The sequence below is a fragment of the Saccharomyces kudriavzevii genome (genome assembly GCF_947243775.1).
Source record: "Saccharomyces kudriavzevii IFO 1802 strain IFO1802 genome assembly, chromosome: 11".
Classification (NCBI taxonomy): Eukaryota; Fungi; Ascomycota; class Saccharomycetes; order Saccharomycetales; family Saccharomycetaceae; genus Saccharomyces; species Saccharomyces kudriavzevii.
Genome location: NC_079282.1, coordinates 623,996 through 637,791, shown reverse-complemented (window position 1 = coordinate 637,791; position 13,796 = coordinate 623,996). Strand labels below are relative to the sequence as shown.

The 13,796-nt window shown below is 39.0% G+C and overlaps 5 protein-coding genes across 5 annotated transcripts; 2 read left to right on the top strand and 3 right to left on the bottom strand.

Moving 5' to 3' along the window:
- Nucleotides 1-1,978: 1,978 nt before the first annotated feature.
- SIR1 (Sir1p) lies at nucleotides 1,979-3,928 on the bottom strand (the record flags this gene model as incomplete). The annotated part of the gene is made up of 1 exon (XM_056229550.1): nucleotides 1,979-3,928. One exon carries the CDS (start codon nucleotides 3,926-3,928, stop codon nucleotides 1,979-1,981), a length of 1,950 nt encoding a protein of 649 aa, XP_056083557.1.
- Nucleotides 3,929-4,507: 579 nt separating this feature from the next.
- On the top strand, nucleotides 4,508-5,584 carry SKG1 (Skg1p; the record flags this gene model as incomplete). Its single annotated transcript, XM_056229549.1, has 1 exon — nucleotides 4,508-5,584. One exon carries the CDS (start codon nucleotides 4,508-4,510, stop codon nucleotides 5,582-5,584), a length of 1,077 nt encoding a protein of 358 aa, XP_056083556.1.
- A 621-nt stretch (nucleotides 5,585-6,205) lies between these two features.
- On the bottom strand, nucleotides 6,206-8,638 carry BAS1 (Bas1p; the record flags this gene model as incomplete). The annotated part of the gene is made up of 1 exon (XM_056229547.1): nucleotides 6,206-8,638. The coding sequence occupies one exon, from the start codon at nucleotides 8,636-8,638 to the stop codon at nucleotides 6,206-6,208; it is 2,433 nt and encodes an 810-aa protein (XP_056083555.1).
- Nucleotides 8,639-9,293: 655 nt separating this feature from the next.
- On the top strand, nucleotides 9,294-11,432 carry UBP11 (ubiquitin-specific protease UBP11; the record flags this gene model as incomplete). The annotated part of the gene is made up of 1 exon (XM_056229546.1): nucleotides 9,294-11,432. One exon carries the CDS (start codon nucleotides 9,294-9,296, stop codon nucleotides 11,430-11,432), a length of 2,139 nt encoding a protein of 712 aa, XP_056083554.1.
- A 249-nt stretch (nucleotides 11,433-11,681) lies between these two features.
- Nucleotides 11,682-13,331, bottom strand: PCK1 (phosphoenolpyruvate carboxykinase PCK1; the record flags this gene model as incomplete). The annotated part of the gene is made up of 1 exon (XM_056229545.1): nucleotides 11,682-13,331. The coding sequence occupies one exon, from the start codon at nucleotides 13,329-13,331 to the stop codon at nucleotides 11,682-11,684; it is 1,650 nt and encodes a 549-aa protein (XP_056083553.1).
- Between the last annotated feature and the right edge of the window lie 465 nt (nucleotides 13,332-13,796).

Sequence of the window (13,796 nt, the reverse complement as noted above, 5' to 3'; positions counted from 1 at the left end):
TGTCCATTCAGATGTCAGGTTTTTGGCTTGAACAGGCTCTTATGAGGAATTAAACAGCTGCTAGATCATGCCGTTTGGAATTAGTTAATCATTGCGCAGGAGTCAAGGATATCGTGATCTTGCCATTTTCTACTCGCCCTTCTAAGCATGCGCCTTGCCACCGCCCAGTATAGTGAAATAATAGCTTCTAATATCCCAGATTCTCAACTTCAGTGAAAATGATGAGGTAACAATTGTTGTATACAAGAAAAAACCTAGCGTTTCATATCTGGGAGACTTAAATCTTTGGTTCATCAATTCACATGCCACCTGTGACCAAGATTTTTTAAATGATTTCTCTTTAGATTTCTTGAGATAGTATCTCATAAATTGAAAGCAGAGATACTTCATATTAATTGCGTGTTGGCTGAAAAAGGGATGTAGTTACTAGTGTACTGAAATGAGGTGTCTATGACGGCATTAGGAAGCCATCTGTAATCAAATCTAGGTCGCTCTTGAAATTCATGAAATCCACGCATTACTTATGTTCGAATTTCATTGTGGTAGGGACTAAGTCTTACCTGGTTCTTCAATAAGATTGAAGTTATTTAGTCCAACATATTCAGTCGACAAAAAACAATGAAAAAAGCAAATAAAGCATACACTGATCAAGATCAGAGGCCATCCAATTTCTGATAGGCCCCTCTTCATAATACATGAAGGATCTGTACAATAGAATTACTGGGGGGTAGAGCGGGTGCTTTTGTGGAAGCGATTAACATTAGTAGCAGTGAAATGAAAGGCATCTCCGCTGAAAATGAATATAACCGACCTGAGTAAATACCATTTCTGATATGACATCTGGATCAACTATCGCCGAAGTTTTTTTTTGCAATTGCTTACTTTTTAACGATCATGCATATGAAGATATTAGGGAAGAGGAAAGTGTCATTGAGCCACATGTATTGAAACTTTAGGAAAACTAAGGGAATGTCGGCACCCGTTCTCACGTTAGTAAAGAATTATGGCGAAATCTTGAAGGTTGATAATGATTCATAAGATCAACTTAGTAAGGTTGCTTTTGCTCAAAAGTTTGTTTTTTTCCGATCAACGTTTAACGGGCCGAGAATATAATGAACGTGATGAATTGTTCACAAAAAAACACGCTGTATATTGGAAATGGGGCTAGCTAACGATGGAATAAAAAGCCAACATTGCTGTTTCTCATAGGTGATATACATTTATAGGCAAATTGGTTCTAAATAGATTAGTAAACGTTTTTTTGCTGGCTCACGAAGCTTTTTATAGTATTTTTAGAGGCCTGATGAAGAGATACGACACTTTTTGCAAAGTAGTATCTCTGTCCTATTTATCGTAGTGATTAACGTAATTCAGGGGGCTCCGTCCAGAATTTTCTACTTTGCTTCATTATGCTGGCCCCTCAATTTGCTTCGTTCCAATATGTAGAGCTGGCAATTTCCCAAGTGTTCACTTCTTCAAGGAATATATTGTCGTGCGTCTCCAATGAGAAAAACTGCAAAAGTTCTTAACCGATCCTCTAACTACTCTTGTCTTCAAGGTTCGAGGAAAAAGAATAAAAAGCGTCCGTTATTCGGCACAAGGCCTATATCACAGCATTTCTTATATCTTTCATTACATATTGTATATACATTGCCAATAATTTTTTACATAATATAGCAGATTCCTTACTCAACGTAAAAAACTGCCTAGTTACATGAAACATAGATTTATACTACCAATGTTTAATTGATTACCTACAAGCCATAACTTATAACGCCATTGAAGAGCCCTGCAATATGAATTGCTCATGGTTTCAGGATTTTATCACATTCTGTTCGCAAGCTAGGAAGCATTACTTGGATCAAGAAGAGGCCTGAGACATTCCCCTTATACGCAAAAGGTGTACATGTTTGAATGTTATGAAGAACGTCTTAATTGGTTTGTCAGTTGAAACTGCAAATCTTGTCTTGATAACAGCTTAGTTCCCATAATTTTCTGTGCGCAGTTTTTCAAAAGCAGCAATATATCTTGCCCTCGATTCTTCGTAAGTTGTTAAAAGGCGCATGCGCTTAACGGCCTCTTGAAAGAGTAACTCGGGGTCTTTCTGCTGTTGCTCCCCCCATTGATAATTTGATTGAAGTGTTTTAGATAATGATGTCTTCTCAGATCCTGGAATAATGCTGTCATCATACAGGTATTTAACGGTGTTTTCATCCAAGCGGATGGGAATACAAGGATACCGGATTGTCATTCGTACATCAGTTGTTTTTTCCCCTGGAGGTAGTGTGTGTAGTCTGAAGTCCGCATCTTGTAGGAATTTCTTTTTTATTTGTTTACAAAGTTTAAATACGGTTTTAGCTTGCAACGGGATCGGATCCTGTAACTTTTTGAAGTCATCCCAAATGATAAGCTTCATTTGGGCAACAATGTCAGCTTGATAATCTTTTAAGAGCGTCAGCAAACGCGGGTCCTTTGGGTCAATTGGCTTTTCCTCTGCCAGATCGATTAAAAATCCATCAGCTACTAGAAACCTGGGCGAAACATACTCTTCTCTCGTGAATCCTTTCTCGGGTACCATTTTATTACCAAGCTGCTTTACTAATACAAGCAGAAGATCCTCTTTGATAAGTTTGAGTGTTCTTTTATATTCAGCAATGCTTTGACGATATTCTTCATCAAATCTGGCTCGCATTTCAGGATTCGGATCAAAAGTAGCTCTAATACTTCCCAAGGATTGCGAGGCCTCTTCCACGCATATTTTTTCCAACCTGTTTGCTAATTCCTGAAGTAGCTCAATATATCTTCTATCTTCACCGGCCGCAATCAGCGACAAAGTGACTTTAGACGCAGGAAACTTGGGAATTTGATCAAGGACCTCGCCAGAAACTTCGTCCGTTCTGATATTACTCCCCCCTGCTTGACCAACATATTGGATGAGTTGGTTTTCTAATTGAGAGATATAGGTTGAGAAGGCATTTTTTATAACATTTACTTCGGTAAACAACTGTTTTTTTAATTCAGAAGGGTTCAAGGTAGAAGTGATACTCTCTACAATTGGTCGTTCTCTAACAATGAACCTGTAAACGTTCTTCCTAACCGTATGGTGATTAAGTGTTGTATCTGTCAAAACATATGCAATATGTGTAGCTTTTGCGGTGGTTGTCCTTGCACAATAAAAAGATGGGCCATTGCCATTCGTTTTATTCTTCATTACTTCGCAAAATTTTACAAAAACTCTTCTACCCAACAGTTGGAAGAACCGATCGTCCTTCACAAAGTAATAGTTTGAGTCCAAATTGTAAACTATGTCGAGGCTCATTGGATTGTAAAGCTTTTTCAAGCTAGCCCATGCTTTTAAACCAATCCGATTTCTCAAGTCATTATCGTTCCACTTGCAAGGTCGCCTTTCATTTAGGTATAGGAGAAATCCCTCAATTATAGTGTACTGGTAATTGAAATCGATGTCGATTAGTGGATACTCCAAATTAGGCTCGACATCCAACGCAAACTGGCGAACTCCATCTGAACAAACTTGGTTATCTTGTAACAACGGATATATATATATGGTGCCCCATTTTGGCAAAAATAGCCTGCAACATTTACGAGCGAACGTTTTAACCACTTTGTAATGCAATTTATTCCTCATTCTCTTTAGGACTATCCTTCCATCTTCCAATAGGAAAAACTCTCGCAAAACTAGCCTTATGTGTTTGAATAATTCTGCAGAATACACTCCTACGAGAATTGATGTAGAATCCTTTTTCAATTGTGTCCAGTCAAGCAAATTTTGCCGTAATAACTTCTCATAGTCGTTGTCATTCGGTAATAGCAACCTTATTTCGGGACACCAAAAATTGATGGGCTTTCGCTTTAGGACATCTACCAGCCATCCATCGATAACTGCGAACCGAGAATTGATCTCTAGCATCCTTCTAAAACTTCCCGAGTAACCATCTCTGTGGTTTGTAATACCGTGTGAATATTGACATTATTCTTTTCAGCCTTATAATATCCAACGAATGTAAACTCCGGGTCACACGTGCCTAAATTCTCGCGACAAACTTTTCGAGGCCGATAATAATTAAACATAAGAAAAAAGTACTGAACCTCGAAGAGCATATTAAGTTGCTCAAGAGTCAGGGCTTGCAATTGAAATTCTGTTATACGGTCCAAGGTTTCTTGTTAGACGTTTGTTATCCGTACTACGTTAGCCTAGTTTATATCGCTAGCTCGATCGCTCGCTATTTGTCCTTTTCAACAGAAATCATAGACTTATTTGTGACTAAGGCTCAGTTGCCATTTACACGTTTTGGGGCAATTAGATCAGACAATTCAGGATTTAAGGGTTTATTGTACGAGTTACTTTTTGAATAAGGTTATTGAGGAAGAGGCAAATTTGGGCTTTTTGTTTTATTCTTCAACTAGATCTGGCTTTTTAGTTTTGTGTTATTTATCAGGGATATATTTTTTTTTTAGGGAACTTATCATACTTAAGACAGTAAAGGAGATGACAGCCAGCACACCAGTTGCAGTAGGTTGTGCGGTCGGTATACCCGTCGGTGTGGGTATTATAGTGGCAGTATTTTTTTGGTTCAACCTGCAAAAAAGGTATAAGGAGGAGGAAAAAAACGATAAAGAATTAGAAAGAGCTATTTATGACGAAAGCGGTTTTGTATCCTTTGACAACTTTGGACCCTTGAGAGATAGTAAAGATGAAGAAGCATTAACTGGTGCTGAGCTGAAAAATCCGGATCACACATCCGGATCATCGGAAGGATCAGCTCATCCAGAAGAAAAAGGCGATGGTAAATCACAAGATCAAGGGCACCCATCCCTGGGGAAAAAAAATAGTAAATATTATGTCCCAGCATATCGTAGGAGAATAAATCTGCTGCAAGTACGAAATAATAGCTATGGCAATAACACCAAGCAGAAATCCATTGTGGACTTGTCTAGTACGAATAATAGCTCTAATGTTTCATTATCATCGTCCCAACGGCACATAACAAAGAGACAAATCAGTGTTTATGACCAGATGGTTCCTGTTATTGCTGATGAAGGGCTTAACTTCTTTGCAGATCCCTCGAGTGACACTAATACTAGTAATGACCAAAACAAATCTTCTATGAGTGAACTTAAGCATAATGCTCGCCAATCTAGTAACGAGAATCTAATAAGGAATTTACAAAACCAGGACTTCGGCTCGTATTATCCAAGAAGAGCTTCATCCTCATATTTGAATGGTAACATATCGAATGCATCATTCCATACAAGAAACTCCTCTATAACTTCTATGAATAAACCAGATGCACTAGAGGATGTGTTTGCAACGCCAAAAAGTGCTGTTCTGTCTCAATTACAGAGCACATTCGGCAAAGATGATGAAGAGTCAGATGATTGTCATTCCGTGAAGGAGAGCAGGCCAGCTGCAACAGACAAAGAGGATAAGAATTTATACAAGTTACAGAATAACTATGATGTGGGCAACATCAGGGAAATTACCGAAGAAGATCAATACGAAAACGAATTTACTAATTATTCAGAGAGTAAGAGAGAGTTCATAGAGAGCTTAAGGCCTAAATAGTACTGCTGACATATTATACATTATATTATAAGTTAAAAAAACAAGAAAAAGCCAAACAGCTCAACAGTAAAAGTGACAACAAAGTCAAAAATAATCCGTACTTTTTCAGAAGTCATAGGGTGTAAATAATTTCTTATATCTGCGAGAAAAAATTGATCGAGACACAATCCATATAATGCACGGTTACCTTGTCTTTTTCTTTGTTCAACTGCATCGTTATATAATCTGCTGAGTGTTCTTCGCTTTATGTAGGCATGTAAAAAAATGTCAACTTTAAAACGCTGAACGAATGTGTTGGTATTGCTACCACTACCCATTAAGAAAGGATTAAGAAAATGAATACCTGTGAATTATTTCAGCAGTTTCTGGGCAGGCCAAGTGACTGATTGTCAATTAATTGCAATCTGTAGATGCACAGTGATATCGTGAATGGCTCCAATGCAAAATTGAAGTATAATGAACGCCAAAGTGGAGCAAAACTACGGGCCTGTATATACGTAGGTCATTTTCTCTGAGAATATTATCCATCTTGTGTTATGTATAATATACACTTATGCTTGTTACAAAACTGAAAGTCTAATATTTAGAAAATTTGAAAATTTGCCTTCGTCTGACTTTTTCTCAGCTTGGATTCAATGGAAGAACTGACCCGTTATCAGTGGAACCTCCTGACGTCATATCGTGATCCATTTTCTTCTCAGCTTTGTTATCTAACGTATCCGCCTTCTTGTCCAACAACTCATTAAAAAAATCGTATCCCCCACTACGAGAATCTAAGCCTCTATCCCCTGTATGTGGTGGGATACCTTGGTGTACCACATGAGATGTGACTTCATTATGTTTAGGAGGCTTCTCCACAGAAGGATTTGGGTTCGTAGTGGCTAAGGACCTCAAAGTTTCCCAGAAATCTAAACCATCCTCATCTCTTAGTGGAGTATCGGATCTCGATGTTGTTCTCGATGTTTCTGATTGATCGATGTTGTTGAATTTGTTGGTTGTCAAAGAGGACGAAGAATGATGTCCAGTAGATTCACCTTTTTTTTTGTCCTTTTTCTGAGTTTTGCTGCCACCGCTTCTCACTGAGTTTGGGGATGGATTAAGTAATTTGTTCAAGTCAGCACCCCTTGTCGCATCTGAGGAGCCCAAATGAGGTCGTATGGTAGGAGGTAGATAATTGAAATGTGCTATTCTGTTAGGTCCCACGTCAGGTGGCATTTCTGAACCGCTTGTTGTATATGAAGCTGTGGAGCTTGGCGCCCTACCATTAGTTCCATTATAGTTCGGTGACATGCTATTGGCACTAACGTTTTCCGAGTTAATTTCACCGTTAGCAGCGTTAGGGTTAGTTGGTATCAATGCGTTTGCCTGAGGATAAAATACCGACGGACTATTCGTTCCCCTGTTACTTTGCGAGCCAAGCTCATTGGGGTTATCAGTGGGGTTGTGCGAAGTTGGTTCTAAACTAAATGCATTATAATTAGGCGTTCTTGACAAGAAATCACTATCCATATTGTCGAGCGAAGCTCTGTATTCTGGGTTAAAAGTATCATTGGTTGAACTCAAACCTGAAAGACCATTTCCCAACTGTCTACCCATAGGAGGAAAATTATCAATTGGTAACGAATTTTCATTAATATTACCAGTATTTGTTAAACCGGTACTAGTGTTGACAGGATGATCTGCGGATGTGACGTAGTGGTTATGAATATGCTGATGTATTGATATTTTTAAGGAATACTTTTTAGCTTGATCGACTAGCTCCTTTACTAATTTTGTGCTGTCGATAGTTCCATTCGAGATTGATAAACCTTGTCCATCTTTAAGGGTAAATTTCCATTGAGTGCTAGAGGAATTCGGCTCTCTTGTTTTAATAATAGAGTAGTTATGTTTGGGAGAATCTGCCATGCCAGTGTCATTCATCATATGCTCATCGAGAGATGCTGGGTTGAATGTGGGGGGAAGGGTAGTCTGCGGACTATCAGGAATCCCTCCAGAGCTTTGGTTATCGATTGGAGAAAACTCTTCAATTGACAGGGGGGCCTTGCTTCTACTACTGCTTGTGGGGGGCTGACTAACTTGCATCATTCTAATTGGTGGAGGTACGGAAATATCTCTTAAGGAAGGCAATGCTTGTTGCTTGTTACTGCCTGTATTATCTTCATCATTTTCCTTTAGTTTTGGTAGTTTGCTTGGTTCGTTCTCTTTAGGATGCAATATATCTTGCTTTATTAATGAAGCGTTATTCTGTTGAGATAGCTGCGACTGTTCTTCGTTAATAAGGGTGGACTCTGATCCTATATCCGCATCAACAATGGGTTGTTGTCGGAGTTTTCCGTCTGTCATATCTATGTTCTTGTTTTCTTTTATGGCCTTGGTTATTATCTCGGATGCCTGTCCTCGTACTACCATAGTAATGATCTTCCGCCATCTGTTCCTACAAGTCAAACTTGGTCTGAATTCCATCTCCGACGATATCTTCCTCCATTTCGTACCATAGGCCTTTACTTTACTTATCAGATTCAAATCCTCCCCCAGTGTCCACTCTCTCAACCTTCCCTTACTTCCGGGCCCCAAGACTTCTATATATCGTTTCGCGCATTGGTCTTCAGTTCTACCGGGAATATCCATGGAGATGCTCAGCCAGTGAGGCCCGTGGTCCTCATAAGCTTTCAAAAGCTGCTCATCCTCATCTTGTGTCCATTTACCCTTCTTGAGATTTGGATCAAGAGATCCTGTCCAACGCTTCCTCACATCCTTGGAAGTTCTGACAGTATGTTTAAATCGTGTTGCCAAAACATCCCAAGCTATGCATTTAGAAAGATGGTTCGATTGTTGTATTGTTTTCACGTCTACAAGCCCGTTTTGATAACCGAGTTCTTTCGCAGATTCGTTTACCAGAGATCGTAGCATATTATCGTCATCCTTTGACCATGAATTCCTTCCATTCTTCCTGTGCGTCTGGTAGCCTAACGATTCGGTGACTTCAAGTAAATCGAAGCCGGTTCCTCTTTTCGGCTTGTTTTTTCGTATATCTTTAGCATTCGTATTCGACATAGTGTTGACGAGAGAGCGATTGCTGATAACAGAGGTATGCAATATATTACAGCAACGGTTTTGAGCAAATTTGACCTTGTTTCCCCGCCGAGAAGAGATATTGTCGGAGAGAACGGTTCAGTGAGCAAACCAGATAATCAGAAAGCAAATAACCAAGCACAAAGAACAAATACTGATTCTATACAGCAAACCAATAAAAGCAAATTCTTGTTATTTTGGAAACAGCCAATTAATTCCGATTACTCTGTTGTTATCTGAGGCTTTGTCCTGCGACTGGACCCTATTTCTTCTATAAGTTTAGGCATAATTACTCATTTTTCTCTTAAATTTTCTTCGTCTTGCTCATCGCATTGTTCGGACCAAAAAAAAAAAAAAAAGGAAAAAAAACAGTTTCTCCGGCTGATGTCGTCAAAGGTGATTTCCCCACATCTTTTAAAGTTTTTCCGGAGTGGAAAAAAAGGGATTGACGATTCCTCGAGAAAATTAATCAAGAACCGTTCCTGAGTAAGTATTGAGTAATCGTCGTGGTGATTCCGAACTCCGAAAGGTTACTGCTACTTCTGGTAGTCTTTCAAAACTTCAAATAGACTGAGTCGCTCAGAAATTGACTTAGTTCGTCGTTTTCTTGGGACGAAAACTGGAACTGTAGAAGATAATGTTGCTAAACCCAGATCAGATTTTGAATCTAGTTCGAGATGTTTATGAAGTCGATATTAAACAATTCTATTCGCAGTTACGACTTAAGAACTTGAGGGGACTGGTAGACCATACTTCTCATCTATTTGATGTTTACTTGAGGGATTTAGAAATTAACCGGGAAGTGGAAGCGCTGACAGCCTTCATTATTGGTGGTTACTACCTGTACCTTATTATTCCGCAGTCACTGCAGTTTCAAACGAGAAGTAATCTTTATAGCAGCTATGCAAAGTTGAAAAATAGCTATCAAGACGAACAGCTAATGAGCTACGTACTGAGATTGGTGAGGGACGAAAGCACTTCAATTGTTGACCAATATCTATCCGACTCAAATAGGATTACCGTGACGATTACGAGAAAAAGAGCCTACTCGTTACCCCTGCGACCTTTACCTGTCCACATGGCTTCTTTATCCATACATAATCAATCAGACGATCCGCCACGTGAAATGCCAAACTACTTAGCCAAGCCAATAAATGACACTTCCGGGAAGGACCTTCGTAGAGAAAACAATGAAATAAGGTTATGTAGTAAACACGACGTTAGTGCTGAAGATATAGATAGCACAAGTAGAGAGTCATTATCAATTCCCTCATACTCGAAATTAAATACTGGAAAAGACACTTTATTCAAAACCCACTCTAGTCCGGCAGCTGCTTCCACAGCGCACTCCTGCGATACGTCATCACAAGCTGCGGTCTCTTCCCAAGACTCTTCTTCTCAATCCAAGAAGGCGAAGCAGAAGGAAGAAGCTGCGAGTTCTTTCATCTCCGAAACTTTCGAGCCACCGACTATTGAAGATTCAAAAGGCCTGCTGTCGAAGTTATCCATCACGGGCCTGCAAAATCCATGCAATACATGCTATATCAACAGTATAATACAATGTCTTTTTGGCTCCACCCCATTCCGCGACTTGTTTTTAACTAAGAAATATAGGCTTTTTCTAAAAACTGAAGAATACCCAAAGGAAGTTCAACTTTCTCGCTCAATCTACTCTTTATTCAAAAAAATGTATGCAAATGGGGGAAGTGCAATTGTACCGAATGGATTCCTGAAAATGTGTAAAAAATTGAGGCCTGATCTGAATATCCCAGACGACCAGCAAGATACACAAGAATTTCTGTTGATCATCTTAGCACGAATTCATGAAGAGCTTTCAAATGAGAATGTAACTAAATATTACTGTGATCTAGTTTCATATGATACAAACGCTTTGCAGGTTAATCCAATCAAGTACCAGAAGTGGTACGAAGAAACTATTCTTGCAGATGGTCTATCTCCAATCGACCATATATTCCGAGGCCAGATGGAGAATATATTAAAATGCCAACGCTGTGGTAACTCTTCCTTCAGTTATTCCACCTTTTATGTGTTGTCGCTTGCAATTCCCAAAAATTCTGTGCATAGTTTTACAAGTAAATCGAAAAAAATAAAATTGGAAGATTGCATAAACTTATTCACGAGTGATGAGGAATTGACTGGTGATAATGCTTGGGATTGTCCTGAATGTAGAATCGATGACTCCAAGCTAAAAACAGGCGAAAATTCTAGCCAGAAAAAAAGATCACCACTATTCAGTTTCCATTCTAGATCAAGATCAAAATCACCTCATCATCACCATCATTATCATCATCATGGAAGCGATAATACAACAAAAAACTCAAACAAGTGGAAGTCTAAAAGACTAACTACTATAAAGAGTTTGGATTTTATTTTTTTACCGCCAATACTCGTCATTCATTTATCAAGGTTTTATTATGATTTAACGAAGAAGAACAATGCCGTTATAACCTATCCTCTGATACTGAACATTATTCTGAAAAACAACAAGGTGGTTCGGTATAAGTTATATGGAACAGTGAATCACTCAGGTAACCTTATAACCGGACACTATACTTCTGTGGTAAATAAAGAAAGAAGCCATGAAATCGGGTTGAATAAACAGGTTTGGGTCACATTCGATGATGATTTTATCATACAGCATCACAAAGATCGCGATGGCTTTGAAGCGGGTAAAACAAAAATGTCCAGTAGTGAAGTATACGTCCTCTTTTATGAGAGAATGGATGAAGAGGATTATAAAGAAGATTGTTGTTAAATTGCATCGTATTTTGAGTTTTGTTTATATATATATATGTATGTATGTATGTATATATATATATATATATATATATACATATATGTTTGTTGAAATTGCTCAAGGACACGTACTTATCAGGTTTTGATTAATAACCGAGAGGAAAAAAATGGGCTATAAAAGTATAATTAATTTCACCGGCTTTTTGCCGTGTTGTCGTTCTGTTCTCACATTTTTTATTAGATTGTATATTTACTGAACGTATTTTGTTTACTCAAATTGAGGACCAGCAGCTAATACGTCTGGAGTGGCTCTGTCTTGATAAATTTTGAAGTTTTCAACAAACAAATTAGCTAAGTTGGTAACAGAGCCCTTATATTTGGCTTCGCCCTGAGACCAATTTTTGGCCGGATTTAACAATTCAGCGGGGACACCTTTAACCTTGGTAGGTACCTGCAAGTTGAAAATTGGCAAAGATTCATATGTCTCGTTAGCCAATGAACCGTCATGGATAGAGTCTAAGATAGCTCTTGTGTACTTTAGTGGACAACGTTTACCACCAGATACGTAAGAGGAACCACTCCAGCCGGTGTTGATCAAATAAGCATTAGACTTATGATGAGACATCTTAGTGGCCAACATGGTAGCGTACCTGATAGGGTGCAAAGCTAAGAAGGGTTGGCCGAAACAAGAAGAAAATGTTGGTTCAGGTTCAGTAACACCTTGTTCGGTTCCCGCCATTTTGGAGGTATAACCAGAGATGAAGTGGTACATGACTTGTTCGGGGGTCAACTTAGATACCGGCGGTAAAACCCCGGAAGCATCACAGGTCAACAAGATAATGTTCTTTGGATGGGAGTCAGCCAAACATGGGATTTTAGCGCTTGGGATGTAGTCAATTGGGTAGGCGCATCTAGTGTTTTCAGTGATTGATGAATCGTCATAGTCAACGACATGGGACTTCTCGTCGTACTTAACATTTTCTAATACAGCGCCAAATTTAATAGCGTCAAAGATTTCAGGCTCCTTCTCAGCCGATAAGTTGATACATTTTGCGTAACAACCGCCTTCGATATTGAAGACACCATGATCTGACCAACAATGTTCATCATCACCGATTAGCAATCTATGTGGGTCTGCAGATAAGGTAGTTTTTCCAGTACCACTTAAACCAAAAAACAAGGTGACATCACCGTTCTGGATGCCTTGATTTGCTGAAGAGTGGAGAGTCAAAACATTGTGGTGAACAGGCATCAAGTAAAACATCACAGTGAAAATGCCTTTTTTCATTTCACCGGCATATTCCGTACCTAAAATGATCATTTCCATTGCTTTGAAGTTAATTTCTATAGTACTTTTTGAAGACATGTCTTGCGTGTGTAAATTAGCTGGGAATTGACCAGCGTTCCAAACCGTAAAATCTGGTTCACCGAAATGAGCTAATTCCTCTTCCGTAGGCCTTATAAGCATATTTGTCATGAATAAAGCATGGTAGGCTCTTGCACAGACAACACGAACTTTGATTCTGTACTTTGGATCCCAACCAGCAAAGGCATCGACGATGTAAATGTGGTCTCTTGTTCTCAAGTAATCAGCGGCTCTTTCACGATTAATAGACCAGGTTCTTTCTGAGCATGGTTTATTAACAGGACCCCACCAGATTTCGTCTTTCGAAGTGGATTCTTCGACAATACGCTTGTCCTTTGGAGATCTACCGGTTTTGACACCAGAATAAGCAATCAATGCGCCACTTGATGAGATAACGGTCTTTTTTTCTTTCAGACCATCCTCGTACAAGACGGCAGCTGGAGCGTTGCGTCTGATGGTGGTAACTTCATCACTAAGAGCTAACTCTTGTCTGATTTTTTGTTCGACTTCGGAAGTAGACCCTGTTGTAGCATGCATTTTGGAAGGGGACATTATTGTTTTTTATGAGGTAATTGAATTGATAGAGTAAATTTGAATTTTTTTTTTCTTCGAGTTAAACAAATATAGTTATTATTTAAGCTGGGAGGAGGAGATAGATATATGTATATATATATATCTCTGGAAGTGACTGTTTATTAGATGTATTATATCTCTATATCTAGCAAACAACTGAAATAATGAATTGTAACCAGAGAGAAGAGCCTATCCATATCACGGAGACTTTGTTGCCCTTATATACCTTTTTTGTGGTCTTCCTAACTCTGCTCAGTCCTGATATTCTCCAGTCAAGCATTATCTAATACACAAAAAGTCACCATTGTCCAACCAGACGCGTCCAAGCTTCACGATCTTGCTTGGGCCCTTTATCCGCCTATCCATAACGCTGTGCAACCTGCAAGTTGTAGTCCAGCCCGTATATTTCCCTTGTATAACTTAAAATACCCGGAGCTTTAGGGA